The sequence below is a fragment of the Anopheles maculipalpis genome, chromosome 3RL (assembly GCF_943734695.1).
Source record: "Anopheles maculipalpis chromosome 3RL, idAnoMacuDA_375_x, whole genome shotgun sequence".
NCBI lineage: Eukaryota > Metazoa > Arthropoda > Insecta > Diptera > Culicidae > Anopheles > Anopheles maculipalpis.
The window spans coordinates 57,470,559-57,485,781 of NC_064872.1; the positions used below are offsets into that span (position 1 = coordinate 57,470,559).

The following is a 15,223-nucleotide window of genomic DNA, read 5'->3' on the forward strand; positions in this document are numbered from 1 at the left end:
TTTCTTCTTCGATCCACCCTCACTACTGTGCTTGGGTGTTAGTTTGTGGAGCATCATTCCACTACCTTTCCTTTCCCACTCTCCGCTTATCGATCGCACGACTTTGTTTCAACGGTTTGATGTGCATCTGCAGCAGCGGGCATCCGATTCACGGGTGAGAATCGTGAGCGAAATATATTAAACTCGCCTCAATGAAGCGTTTCGATCACATCGATCGGCATTCGTTCAGCTTGGTTCGGTGATGGATTGGTTCTAACATTTCCCATCACGGTGTGAGAGTGTTTGAAATGGCATATGGCACGGTAATAACAGATCGTTTGATTTGCGATTGAATGATTCATTACAGCATTTCGACGATGACGAGCATGAATATGATACTAATAAATTGTAATTATATGTAATCGATCAACTGCAGCTGTGGAGTTTTATTGAGGCATAAAGATTTCTATGACCTTGTTCATAGATTTCTACGACCAGTTCAAAAAATTATCTGAAGCAATTTGATATAAATAACGACCAGAGAAACAAAAATAGTTCAATAAATATTTCATGGAAGCAAGAAAGTGCCACGGTCTCAGATTTGAATGTTTTGCGCTTCTTCTACTTATTTTAACGTACTAATTTTAGGTCACAACGGGCATCAAATGGCTTACAATACTTATTAATACCACGTAGTTGGATGGTCAGTCCTCACTAAGTGGGAGCTGTTGGTTGAGTGGGAACTGCAGCACCGGGGTTCAAATCTCCGGTGCTGCAGTTTGAAGACCGCTGTAACCTTTACCACCGGGCCCGCCTTTCGCGATAGATAAGCTACTCTCAAACTTCTATATTTTTTTTTGGTAAACTCCTTCTTTTATGAGTACATAACTAACTGCAAATGAATATGATTAATCAATTTCTAATAACTAAAAAAAATTGTTCTAAAAAATACGAGAATATACCTACTGCCATTATATGACGCTTTAGCAATCTTTTTGACTTAAAAATTTAACCAGTTTTTTTATTCCGATAAAAGGACCTGCTCCTATTGCTTACAACTGATTTATATACAGAAAACTTCTTTTACATTAGTTGGGAGAGATTTTCTCCTCCGAATAATGTAAGAGCACCTTACCCAGGGTGTGCTCGGTTGTTTCGCTGCGTGGTGATTCGTCATCCAAAAGGCCTGTTCTTTATCCTTGGTGGACACCTTATCCTGGGTGTCTCAGACGCTTCTTAATCGAACATCCAGGAGAGAAGTCCTGTCCTTAGCGAAGATCCATATCAAAATCCCATGTGTAGTAGTTTGGAGCTCTAGTTGTGGTCTCCTGGTCCCTGCATGTTTATATGTCCATCACGTGATACGTTCGGCGCAACGGCGTTTTGTTTATGCTGTACCGGACCCTTCACAACTCTTTATCATTCATCCATTCATAAATTTTCATTCATACAAGCGAGGTACAACTCGCATAAAATAGACAAACAGTAGAAGTTGAGGGAAGGAATGGGATCAAAATTTATCCTTTTGTATTGTAAGGAAAAAGTAAATTGGTCAAATACTTGACACTAAACGTTCCTTGAGAAAACTGTTTAGACATACAATATACAGGTCAAACAGATTCACAACAGTGATGTCACGTGATTTTAATGAACTTTACGATCTCTTCGTCTTGAAATAAGGCATGAATAATAATAACTGAACACGTTTGCTGAGTTTTGCGTTTTGCTGAGCAATTCTTATCTTTAAAAAGTCTGCTCATTCACATTTGAAGACTGCTCTCACTTGGTATTCCAAAAGATAAAACTGTTATGGACATATTTACGCTACTTTTATTTATTTTTTTCATATAGCAAGGCCAGGCTGTATTGCAGGCGCAGGCTTACTTATTCTTATATTGCATTTCGTAAGAATATATCAAATTCCTTAAAATCTAATCTTATATCTAGCTCCACAATCCTTGTTATATGCTAAATGGAGGGTAGACATTTCCTTCTGCCTCACTTTAAGTGCACCTTATCCCGGGTGAGCTCGGCTAGGGATGATTTAGCTGCCAGGTATGCTTCTGATGTCTCATGATTCCAGAGAGGAATTTGGAGCATCGTACCGTAGAGACTTGGCTCTGGCTCCCAAGATAATTCCCTTTGTTGCGGATACTGCATTTCGTTTCCGGTATTTACATATATGTTGTGGTTGGCGATCCTATCATCGGCAGAACGCATGAGTCTGAAAGCCACTACAACTTTGTCTAGCTACAATAGCACCTAACTCACACATTTCGTTAACAGTAAGGCCTACAGCCACAACTTCACGACTCCCAAACCGCATTCCATGATTTAGTGATCTAATGTTGTCGCATACGACTCTGAAGCTCACAAAACGCATGGAACAAGAAGCTACATCAGGAGAATCCCCGGCGGTGCCGTATGCGATATCCTGGCACAGAAGGACTACGCATATGCGCGGATTCGGTTCACCAAACAGATGGGAGTGGTCCTTTGATTATTTCCCCTTTCTTTTCCCGTAGAAACTTCGCAATATCCTCCGTGGAGTTAATCGTAGTTTGTTATGTTTATCTGTTTTTCGCTCTCTTTTTTTTATGTTTGTTATAAGTTTCCAATAAACGATGGCATTGATATGCGTCACTCACTGTTCTGGTGCAAAAAGTTACAAAAATGGATTTAGGAGTTCTAAAGACGTAACTGGAGGTGTCAAACTATCAATTGACAGTAGAGTTCGTTGTCATAAAACAATCGTTTGGTCAGTTATAGGCAATACTTACTGTAGTTGGTTTTGGCTGTATAGTGCATAAAATATTTAATAAACTAGAATGAATTAATGGACCCAAGGCACTTATATATCACACCAACAGCAGAACCGAATGTAAGGGGAAAGACTGCTGATAAAGAATAAATACGGACAATCCTCAATCCCTTGCAACTGAAACATGTGTTGAGCTAAATGTTGTCCTGGATAAGTTTAATTGTTATGCATTTATCATGCGTTTTTAAACAGCGTCTTCGGTCCCGATGTTAAGTAACATTTGCATTTCAAGTTATTTGTGTAGGTCATTACGGTCCTTCTTCTCCTTCTTCTTCTTCTTCTCCTTCTTCTTCTTATTCTCCTTCTTCTTCTTCTTCTTCTTCTTCTTCTTGGCTTAACGACCTCTAAGGCCATGCCGGCCATCGAAATGGCTTTCTAGACTGCCGATACCACGTAGTTGGATAGTCAGTCCTCACTACGGGGGGACGGTCCGGATGGGATTTGAACCCCGGTCCTTCCGTTTGAAGACCGCTGTCGCCTACACCACCGGTCCTACAAATTTTGAATAAATGATTAATGATTTATAATCATGATTCAGATTTTGTGTTTGTTTTGATTCATTTTAGCATTTGAAAATATGATTTTTGAAAGAACTAACTAAGCCAAAAACTATCGCTCTTTTGAATAATTCGTATGGTTTCTTTTTTATCTCACTTAGGCTGGTGTCATTCCTCGGTGGCATGCCATTAGTTGCAAGGCAAATGTATGGGATTTGACAGATGAGGTTGAACGTCAAACGTCAAATCCCATCTAGTGGCATGCCACCGAACAATGACACCAGCCTTACTTTTAACTTTTTACGAGCAATTCTTTTCTAAGTTAGGAAATCGAAGTAAAGAAATTTCAATATATTAATGCATAAAGTTCTAGAGAGAATATTTAAAAAAACAAAGCAGAAATAATAAAAAAATATGAAAATAACACAGGAAAAAAATACATTACAAAATACAAGAAAAATGTGACATTACATAAAAAATATGATCAATTGAAAAAAAAAACTAAACTGCATCATTGGTTAGCGAGTGATTATATCAGACCCTAGCCCCTCTCAGCTACAATCCGTAGCAATTACTAACCCAGATTCGGTGTGTCACCAACTTCCTTAGCGCTTGTTTAATGTTGTATTATTTAAGCGCTAGGTACCACGCCAACTGATACCAGAACGACCCGGCACTTGCAGGCCGATTTGCTTACAACTGTCCGCTTATAACGTGCTCGATCAAGCGCATCACTACACGAAACTCGAAAAATTACACTTGCATAACACCCATTACATTACAACTGCAATTGGGCAACGGCGTAACGGCGGGAATGTGGGGCTGATTTGAATTTGATTTATTTACAGAATGATCATAAATTATCTAACAGAATTGTAACTAAATTGTCAACTCATGTCATCGCCCCACCGCCCCCACGATTCGTTCCCCGTGTGCGTGCCGAAAACGGAGGAAAAACAATCCGGGACGGCAGCATTTCGACGCAAAATCAATGCAATTTGCATGTCAGCGGTCTGTAATAGAGGTGTGCGTGTGATTATTTTGTCATTTATTGGTTTGTGGGTTTCTTGTCTCGGTGGGTAATTTTACAGCTTTTACCACCGTATGATAACACATTCAACATCGGAAAAGTGGATCGTTTCGTTATGCATGTTTAAATACCTTAAACACATCCGCCAAAATCACACACTGGCTTCCTTTGGTGGCCTGGTGCCTATTTTTGACACATTTCTTATTTCCTTTTGTGTCTATTTACGGACACCTCCCAGTAGCCCGTGCTTCTTGCGTGTTTTCTCCGGCGAGTCACGACAATTTACTAATTGCACCCAATTGTTTGGTGATCAACTGTTTGATGAACTTTCCTATCCGAGTAGCGGGTAAGCGTCACTCCGGATGGCTCCCCGGTGACGTGGTGTGCCGGGTTGTGGATCGGATAGATGTTATGCTGGTCTCATCTTCTCACTTTCCTTCGTTGCAGGGAGCAGAAATTGAGCTGTCGTTGATCGAATGGGTTTTTTTTCGCGCAATTGTAAAACGATTGTTTTCATCTTCCGGTATGACACGGGGGACAAAGGGGGACCTAAGGTTTGGCAGGTTTGAAACTTCCGACGACTGGAGGCAATTTTTGATAAGTATTATATTGTCTGTTGATGTAACCGTATGGTGCAATTTTCATCAACTCTTATTTCGGACTCGTTTTATGTAAGACTTTAGACAGGTAGCTTTAACTTTTTGGAACAATAAAGTCAATTTGAAGAAAACAACAAACAAGAAAATGAATGCCAACTATTCAATGGATCAACAAAAAAAATTTCCGATAACTTTTATAATCTTTGCGGATATAGAAAATAGAAACCAAAGTTGCTCACCAAAAGCTGTAAACAAATCGTCATCAAAGTAAGCTTAGCCTTCAATATTTGATCATATTTCCCCTTTGACAGCTCACACTACCAACACCTATCCAAATTGTGCAAAATCATCCAGTAAGATGGCCCCGAAAGTGGGCCCCCGAATTGACAACCGTCCGCCTTTGATGTTTGTGGAGCATGTCCTCAAGACGTCCAAAATGGTCCGGGACGTGGAGCGCCATTGGACGATCGTTCGCGAAAACAAGGAGCTTCTCAAACGCATCAATCAAATCTGCCGGACAAAGGTTTGTTCCTAGATAATCGTAATTCTTCCGTTCCGTCAATGAACAAAACGATTTTTTCCCATCCACTGCAGGGTTTCCTAAATGTCAACTACAACTATCGCGTGCACCAGAGCCTAAATTCGACGGCCCGCGGCCGGAAGGCACGCACAATCGAGCGTCAAAATCAAGCCCTGCTCAAAAGACTCCTGCGCCGGAAGGCAACGGTGGATAGTAACTTGCCACGCGAACGGAAACTCTACCGCTGGCGGTCCCCGACGGCCGACGACCGTCCCCGGATGGTGCTAGATTTTTGGGAACGTACCGATCGACGCTTATGTCAGCTGGTGATCGATCTGTGCCCCGGGGTATCCTTCGGTGAGATAACGCTCGGGCGGGGAAAATTGTTTCGCATTTACGACGGCACTCTGGTGGTGATACGGGCCGGGCATGCTAGCTCGGACGAAGATTTGCGGACCACGTACGAAACGCTACGGCACGTGGTCAGAGGTACCTTCGTTAAGCAGGTGGTCGATGGGCGGGTATACTTTCTCATCACCCTGCGCACGATCAGCACGATCGTGGATGGGAAGCTACTGGGCGGTGTTGTGCCAAGTTCGATGGAGAAACTCGATCTGATTAATTCTTACGGTTCAAAGTTTGGCCGGTGCAAGGAACCGATTTATTTCGATAGAATTAAATCGTAAAAGGAAATACTTTTTTGAGCAAAACTTTTTGTTTATTTAATTTTGTTAAGCTCCTTTAATTTTCAAAAAGTAATTGTGTTAGTAAAATATTTGTTTATTTGTTGCGTTTTTAAACATGTTATTAATGTCATTAATACTGGTTTCTAATCTTAACCTTAAAACAATTTCAATAAGCTTAATCTATCGGGAACATTATTTGAATTCTTTCTAAAGCGAATGAATGAAGTATACCTTAGTGAAAAATTGACAAAAAACTCAAGAATTGTTTTTGTTTAAATTTCACTCTTATTCTTAGCTAATGCCCTAGAACATAACCTTTTTTTCCTCTTTTTAGTTTGCTGCATAATTCTAATCCTGACATAAGTACACCGAGTTCATTTAAATACTTCGTATGTGTTTAATGAGTCCTTTAACTACATTTATTTACCTTTTATCTTCAAATAGTAAATAGACACCATTTAACTAAAGTTATCTGAAAAATTGACTACAATTAAAAGTGTAAAGTTGCTAACAAAGGACAACGTGCCGCCATTACAAAAAATATAAATTGTGTTAAATAACACTCGATTGTCACGTGATCGATAATGGTTTGAATTGCGATATAATGCTAGTGAAAGAGGTTAGTTTGAAGATTCATACAACGCTTTGATATGTTCAATTAATCAGAACTTGAGAAACCTTCGACATCAAAATAGAACTCTTATCCACTAGAGTCAAAGCAAGTCGGAGGACTGCTCCTAGAGTATGCATTTACAAGAGCGACAAAAATGCTCCAATTTTTATGCGCTTATGCTGTCACCTGGTGGTTGGTTTACCAGGCAATAGTCATTGTGTACTAGTTGACTGCATAACGTCAAAATTTGAGTGCTTCATCTCTTAATTCACAGTAGCTAGGAAGAAAACATTCAAAATTCGTAGCGCAATAGAGATAGAGATGGTTCGTACCGTCTGCTCAATCCGGACTAGAGAAAAAGTCGGCCCTTGTGTTACATTTCCTGTCGGCCGGATACGATCGGAATATCTATCAGATTCGGGCCTTTCTGGAAAAGGGAAAGAATGAGAGCCTGGATCTGGTCATCCGATCATTTTAAGCCTCCGGAACATTCAACACAAGCTGCGGTTCACAATCAATGAAAAGGACGACACAACTCGTTTTATTTTGTACAATAATCACTAAGTAGCCTCAGTACAAGTAGCCTTCCAATAGTTACCACATGCATTAAAAAGTTCCACAAAAGATGAAGAAATGGTGTTGTCAGCTACTCGAAGCGAGCACTGGAACAAAGGAGTGTTTGGGAATTCTGGAGGAACGCAAGTAGCTGAGCTAAGTTTGCCCCAGAACCGTCCGAATACAATTTTCTAGATCAATTTAACGAAGAGAATCTAATTATAGGTCAAAGTCATGGATGAATTGATGACATGGGTGATCTTTTAACAAAATAGAAGTGAACAAAATATATTTGGCACTTATGGCTTAAGTGTCGGCAAAAAGCCGCAAGATGACGAGGCAAAGGTTGCACATGTTTTGTTAAATTAAACATTTATTTACTAGATTGCATTATTTTTTTTATTCATGAAGGACGGCCAGGCCGTATTGCTACTTGATTGCATTTTAATGCAATTTGATTTGTTACACTATCTTCTGTCGTATAATTTCATCATGCATTTGAATTGGCTCGATCTATGACATGGACGATGATGACAGTTGAATTATTGTTAAAATGTATGTGAAAGAAAAAAGTCAAGACGAGAACTAACATGCAAATGCAGAAATGCAGAAGAAGATAAAGCAGAAATAATTCTTAAATAAAATAAAATACATACTTTTGTGTATATTTAAAAATCCACAAATGAATCCTGGATTCAGGATCAGGATTTCAAAAGGTTTGCAGAACGTTAATGGAGTCACATGAATAAAATAAGCTAATCTTTTGTATTAAACATCATACTAAATTTCCTTCAACTTTAATTAACTTTCTCATCAACACTACCTCTAATCTGCAATCAGGAAATATTGCGTACCACACATGAACAGCACAGAAACAAATGTATCCCAAATTAATGCATACTAAATTTAACGATTGAAAAACAAAACAATCGATTTTTAACCAATCTTAAACAAAAAGCTCCTCCCCATCAACGACTAAACCAGCCTCTGCCATTTATTACCGCATTTGAAAGCGTGTGAAATGGTTCATAATCGGCGAACGGGCCGGCTAACAGCATCCCGCACACAGCGCGCACCGCCGTACCGTTCGACAGGTTCGTTTCTTTCCGTTCGGGCAAATCTCTTTCGGCACGAGTGCGTCTCATTTTCAAGCGTAAAGCAAGGGTAGTCCGCAAAATGCTGCCCCAAAGTGTGCGCCCGAAGAAACGACGAAAGCTTCAAATAAAACTGCCTCGTGCCACACCCACACCTTCTTCCCCTTTCTGTCCAATCATACGCCCATGTGCCAACTTCCAATTCCGACGGGGAAGTGTGAACAAATTAAGCCGCTTGAAACAATAAAAATAGCAAAACGGACGGGTGGCTCGAAATTCATCGCCCTAACGCCAGCTTAAATGGGGAGCTCGAGAAAAAACGGAAGGAAAATTCCGCTGCCCATCAGGTATGGCCTACTGCCCGAAGACGAGCCATCGGCACGAGAAAATCGAACGCTGATCCGTATGGGAAACCGAACCAGCTGGAAAAATCCAATATCCAATAAGTAACAAACAACAAGAAGGGAAAAAGATGAGAAGAAATTTCGAAGAAAGCGAATCCAACGGCGAAAAAAAAACCCTCCCCCCACATGCACACACACAGGCGCACACGCAGACACATTTGCCAACCAAAACAAAAGCTGCCGATGCACACGATCAACTATTTCCAATTATTGCATAATACGATGGCGAACCTTTTTCTTCTTTCGTGTGCATTCCGCTTTGCATCGATCCGTTCCACAGCCCTATAGCGTCCTTCCTGTCTTGGAAAAACACTGCTGCCCACGTTTAAAGGGAATCTTCTCAATCGTCAATCCAATTAATGCAGATGGGTGTGGGAAGCTGGTGGTGGGTTAGGAATAATGCAGCAACGCAATGGAGAGTGAAACTAAGGCTAGAGTGATGAAGAAGATGGGACGGAAATGCGTTTTATGTAGTGATGCAGGATTGTCAAACTGGTTGAAAAACTCTGCAGAAAATGAAAGTAAAACTGCGTCAGATAACACAGAAGATTCAGTGTTAGTGATGGAATGTTCTAAGAAGACTTTTATTATGAAATATAAGAGCACTTGTTCTGGTCACCTTTAAGCATCAAGCTTTGACGTAAGTCTTGGTTGTCCCAAAAATAAGTTATGTTATTCGACGATTCGATACGATACGATATAGAGAACTGAGTATCCAATTACGAGCTATCGTTGAGTCTAGTATGGCATTTGTTAAATCATGCTGGGTCTTGCCTGTTAGTGAGAGATAGAAAGCCCCTTCCTATTAGTCAGAGATCAACTCTATCTAGGATACAAAATATATGATCGAATTGGATGCTCCGAATGACACCTGCTTGAATTATATTTGGTCGTTCAAGCGTTTACTACTTGAGAGGTTTTCCACTGTCGGCAATTAATTTTGAGGAATTACTTAAAACCAATTTCCAGGCTAGCGACAATTCACATTGGTTTGGAAACATTTCCTCCACCAAACTTTATCCCGAGTGCTCTCGGACTTTCTGCTGATAGTTGCAAGTCATTGAAGTATTAGGTCCAGTTTTTTATCATGGGTCATTATCATTCCACGAGCGGACATCACATCCCGGGGATGTTTGAGGGTGTGGATTGTGGTTTTGGTGGTTCTCCAGAGCCGTTGTTCCTCCATCGATCAGCCTGTTCCTCAAGTTGTTGGTCGTCGTAGTCTTTACCATGTTTCTCATGTCCCAGAACATGTGGCTGTATGTTTAAAACAATCCGCGATTTTGACAGAACGAACCATCCGAACAATCTTCGGCTTGTTGTTGTTCAATCTAAAATCGCACACTATTTTAAACATGGAGGCACCCGCTCTGTGACCTGAGAAACAACCGTCCAACGATATAGTCCTCCGAAACGTACGCTAATGAGTAATTATCATGTTATTATGAGGCGAACCTAAGCAACACGGCCTAGCTGTTCTATCGGATAAAAAATAAGGAAATGTGTATAACAAAGTACTATCTTTTACAGGATATTATTTGCCCTTTTGGTGCTCTAACCACTGGGTCAAAGTCAGGCATAACCTACAGCCTCAAGAGGATTTAAATGTCATGGCTGAGACATCCTTGTCCTGGTTTTAGCTTTATGTTAGGTGATTAGTTTGGAGGCCGAAATGTATGCCATATTGAATGCTTGTCTGCTTCCATTAAACTGTATGCCATTAAACGCCTTCTTCAGATGTGAGAAAATTATGTAAAATTTGAATCGGTCACAAGCGGTAACCAGGATGTTCCTCTCTTAAAAAAGCATAAAAAACTTTTTCGCTCTAGAATAAAACTCATAGAACGAGGAAATAGACTTTTTGGTAAGAAGTTGAATTCTTGGTATGAAAATAAAATAGTTTTAAAGAATTCTTCACTCTCCTCAAGCTTTTTCTGTTTATAATTATTGTAGAAAACACAGTTAAAAAAAGTTTATAATTAGTTAGGAACGCTATTTTAGTGGAGCGAACCAAAAAATTATTTATAATTAATAATGACGGTCCAGTGCCGTATTGTCAAACCAAAAAATTAGTTTGATTTATTTTCTGGTTTTCTAGCGGTACTAATGCCGCTCACGCGTTGTTCAGCCCTTTTATCAACCTATTACTCGTCCTGGTCCTTCACTCACCGCGGAACTCAGTTATCCCGACCGCGAAGCTTTCTTCCGACAACTTCGTAAATACGAATTAAATTCCGACAATGACAGCAGCGGTCGGTGTAAACACCGCTTGTTTACAACAATTATATTTAGAGCTCACAATCAAAAAACCATAGCCAAAATTTTTTTTAATGAGATAAAATCTCTTATTCCAACTTTAACTTGTGTGTGATTCTTGTACAATATCAGCCGTGTAAATTACGGCTAGAGACATAATATTTAAAAAAATGAATAAGCAATTCAAAATGCTAAAAAGTGTCCACTAACTACCTTTTCCACTAACTAAATTAGTGGAAAAGGTAAACAACAAAGAGTAACATTGAGTGATACGAATGCTACACCGGTAAGTGAAGCGAACAGTTTGACAAACCTGTTTAACACCTGAAGAAAAACGACGTGAAGACACACGGCCACGAACACAGGGATGATGCGAGAAAACGGAATAAATTTTCCCTTTCGTTATAGTTCGTGTTCAGTGTCACATCTTCCACCGATTATGCTGCAGTGAGCCGGAAAAACGAAAGCCAACTGACCGGTGACCGGGTGGTTGATGCCATTGTGTGATAGTGCAGCGTGAAAACATTCCGGCATTAGATGAGTTATCGCTGGACGTTATCGTTCATGTTTTCCCAGACCACCATCAGCTGGTGGAACAGCTGCTTTGCTGCGCTTTTTTTTTTTTGCTTGTCTTCGGACATTGCTGTGAAAATGCATAATGAACTATTATCTATCTCTGAACCGAATCTTGTTTTCCTTGTTCACTTCATTGTCAGTCAGTTTTTTGGTTAAATTTGACTCATCGCTGATTAGGAATTAGTTGTAAACGGGCGGGTGTCGCTCACCTCTTGGGAAATGCTGTTTGAAAATATGGGAAGTGGTTTGCCGGATGAAGATGTTTGAGGATTTGTTTGAAAGGAAATTTTCCATTTCATGCCTTTATTATTCAATTTTAACAGCCTTTAAAACATTCTGTCAGCAAAACAAAATTAAATTAGTATATTTCATGTGATTTATGCTGTGACTTATACTCTGCTCATGAAGCAGAAAAAATCAAGTATTCAAATATCGACTACGACAGCAAACCGTAGAATATGTCATCCAGAACCCTTAAGAGCTGGAAACATGAATTTAGCTGATGTAGTCTTTTAGGAATCATAAGCTATAATAAAAGTGCGTGCTATGGCTTATACACTTTTTTGGTTGTGAACAATTGATTTTCACATAAATTTTGTTGATATAGTTCATTCTGAGCATTGGGAAACAGAACACCTGCAATTAGGTGGACAGGAGTGTAGCATGTGTAGCATGATCTCTTAGTTGTCCTGGGCCAATACAGTGGCGATTCTTCATTATCATGAGTTCAAATTCTTAGATTGTCCTCTCAATAGCAGTCTCTAGTCATAAAGTCCTAGAGCTTCTTATTGATTACAAGATGTTCCCTGTGATCAAGGATGTTAGTGTCCTTAGTCCTCTGTAGTTTGTCCTGTTTATTCATCATGTCTCCTCCATCCTACCTCCTAATTGCTTCCTTTGCTATGCTGACAATCTAAGCATATTCCACCCCATCTCCTGTCTTCTATCCTTCAGGATATACTTGATCCTTGATTCCTTTACGCTCTGTCCTGTCATTTCATTTAGTAGTTTTCGAACTCCTATTATATTCCCTTATGTTCTTAATGGCGTCAGTGTTAACCGTGTTTCGGTCATCAAGAACCTAGGTGTTTGGATTGACTCTGGTCTTAGTTTTTCGTACCATATCCACATCCATTCGTACCATATATTTGTTGTGTTGGTTGTATTGGGCTCTATGTCTCAAGGCTCTGTTCTTCTTGTTGGTCAGGTCGCTCCTGGAGTAATGCTCAGTTGTCTGGACCCCCATTTCCTAGGGATCACATCGAACGTAGTGAACGGGTCTTTTACCCCCTTTCAGAGGCCCTTCACCAGGTTTGCTACTAGTAAATTGCTGGGTGATTCGGTCTCTATTAGGTTGCTAGTGCAACGCTCTCTGTAAGATCGCTGCTTCATCCTTAATAGGCCCTCGGTCCCTCTCCTATGAATGGGGTGCAGTGCAAAGTGAGAGTATCGAACATGTTGTCGGAATCGTTCGAATCTCACCGGGGTCTGAGGCAAAGAGACGGACTCTCCTGTCTACTGTTCTATATAGCCTTGGAAGGTGTCATACGAAGCGCGGGGCTAGACAACGATATCCGTGGCACGATTCTCTACCGGTCTCTTCAATTTCTTGGCTTCGCGGATGACATTGACATCGTTGGCAAGACGACAGCGAAGGTGTGTGAGGCGTACACTCGACTGAAACGTGAAGCAGCAAGAATTGGATTGATGATCAAAGCGAGGAAGACGAAATACCTACTTGCCGGAGGCTCTGATAGTGATAGAGCCCGAGTGGGAAGCAGCGTGTTAGTCGACGGCGACAACCTCGTAGTAGAGGAGTTCTGCTATCTTTGGACTGTCGTAACTTCGGACACATTGTTCAGAGGAATCGTGCCTACTACGGCACGATCTGCTGAGATCCAGAAGACTTCGAGACCGCACGAAATGTGAGATATATCGCACACTGATTCGCCCGGTGGTCCTATAAGGCCACGAGTCTTGGACCATCCGAGCGGAGGATGCAAACGCTCTTGACGTGTTTGAGCGTCGCATCCTTCGGACCATCTTTAACGAATTTGCTGAGCTATACGGAGGACCGGACACCCTGACGGTAGCAAAGACCGGCAGAATACGATGGCTGAGGCATGTTATGAGGATTTCGAAGAAGTAATTCGTCAGCGACCCCCAGTTCGGCACGAGGCATTGAGGAGCACAGCGATTTCGTTGGGTAGATCAGGTGAGAGGGAGACCTGTCGGAGATCGGATGACTACATAGATGGGAAGCTGCAGCCAGGGATCGAGTTTCCTGGATATCTATCTTCCTTAATCCCCTCTTCCTACTGCGCTATTTAATCTAATTAATGTCAGCTGTTGTTTTTTAGTTTTTTAGCTTTTGTGATGCATACTCACAATTGCAAAATAAATTGTTTTTAAGCACAAATTAAGCAGCCGATTAAAAGGGCCTTCGTAATGCAGACGATGAGCCCTCAAAAGCGGTAAAAAAAAGAGGGAAATGGTATTCATGTTAGATATTTAGATACAAAAGTTCCTGCCTAGAATGCTGTACAAATTGGTTTGTTTTCTATTGTCATGAGATTAACAATAACTTCTATGAGATATGCTAAAAATACGTGAAACCTCTTAAGACATCACTTTCCACACACCTGCGCACCGTTCACAAAAGCTTCCAGATAACAGCTTTGAAAGTAGTTCGATCACTTCAACCTGCCAAGCCCCACAGCACCCAGTCCCATCACACATAACACATAACCATGGACGGACATCAATCGTGGGATAAGCTTCCCGCTGGATTGCTTTATAATGCTTACCACCTCGGCCAAAAATCGGAAGCAACCGCCTTGCCAATTTATTATGTGTGACATAAAACTACACCCAGCACTCCGCTCCCAGTCATTTTTTTGGCGCAAAACCAACCAAAAGAAAATACAAACAAAAAAACCCCATACCAACTCCCCCGAGCGTAAAAGTGATCGTTCGTAGATGGCGGCAGCGGGTGCATTAATTTCACCAATGGTCCGGAATGGCTTCATCCATTTGGCCATTTGCCTATAGGGTCGATCGATCATTAGGCGCGGGGTAGCAAGCAGCTGGTGTGGTTGGGCTTTATGTTTGCTGGTTGCTGCGTTCGTCTCCCTGGCAGCAGCCATCACCGTGTGCACTGGAATATTTATTACATCGGCTTAGAAACGTTGCCGCGCCATGGCTCGTTGGGCGATGGGTTTCCTTTTTCCTGGCTCCTCTCACTCGGCACGGAACCTGCTTTACGGGGGAACGGTGGTTGGTGCGATCGGTTTGGTCCGGACGATTATGCATCGGGTGAAGAGCAGCTCGTTTGCTTGCTTTTTTTACCCAGCAGTTAAGCGGTCAAGACTGTAAGAATGATCGAGAGAAAAGGAGAAAAGGGAGACTGTATGAAGGTTGACGATTTCCGGTTCCGATAGGTTCAGTGCTATCAGAAATTATTTTTAAATGTGCCACAATTAGGTATGGCTACAATGAGTTCCTGGATAGCGTTTGGAGATTAGGCCCACAAAAAATCCTGTATTGTATTGTGTTCTGTACTGTTGTGTAGGCATAGGGCATTGATTCCGTCC

At 41.1% G+C, this 15,223-nt stretch overlaps 3 protein-coding genes across 4 annotated transcripts in view; 2 read left to right on the forward strand and 1 right to left on the reverse strand.

The window, feature by feature from the left end:
• Positions 1–15,223, forward strand: part of LOC126561246 (inositol 1,4,5-trisphosphate receptor) — a 437,037-nt gene that overhangs the window by 239,480 nt on the left and 182,334 nt on the right. The gene's annotated exons all lie outside the window — the stretch shown is intronic.
• The window catches only part of LOC126561609 (protein wech), a 374,746-nt gene that overhangs the window by 140,750 nt on the left and 218,773 nt on the right, over positions 1–15,223 (reverse strand). The gene's annotated exons all lie outside the window — the stretch shown is intronic.
• LOC126562850 (uncharacterized) lies at positions 5,285–6,132 on the forward strand. Its single transcript, XM_050219442.1, has 2 exons — positions 5,285–5,449; positions 5,521–6,132. Exons 1-2 carry the CDS (start codon positions 5,285–5,287, stop codon positions 6,130–6,132), a joined length of 777 nt encoding a protein of 258 aa, XP_050075399.1.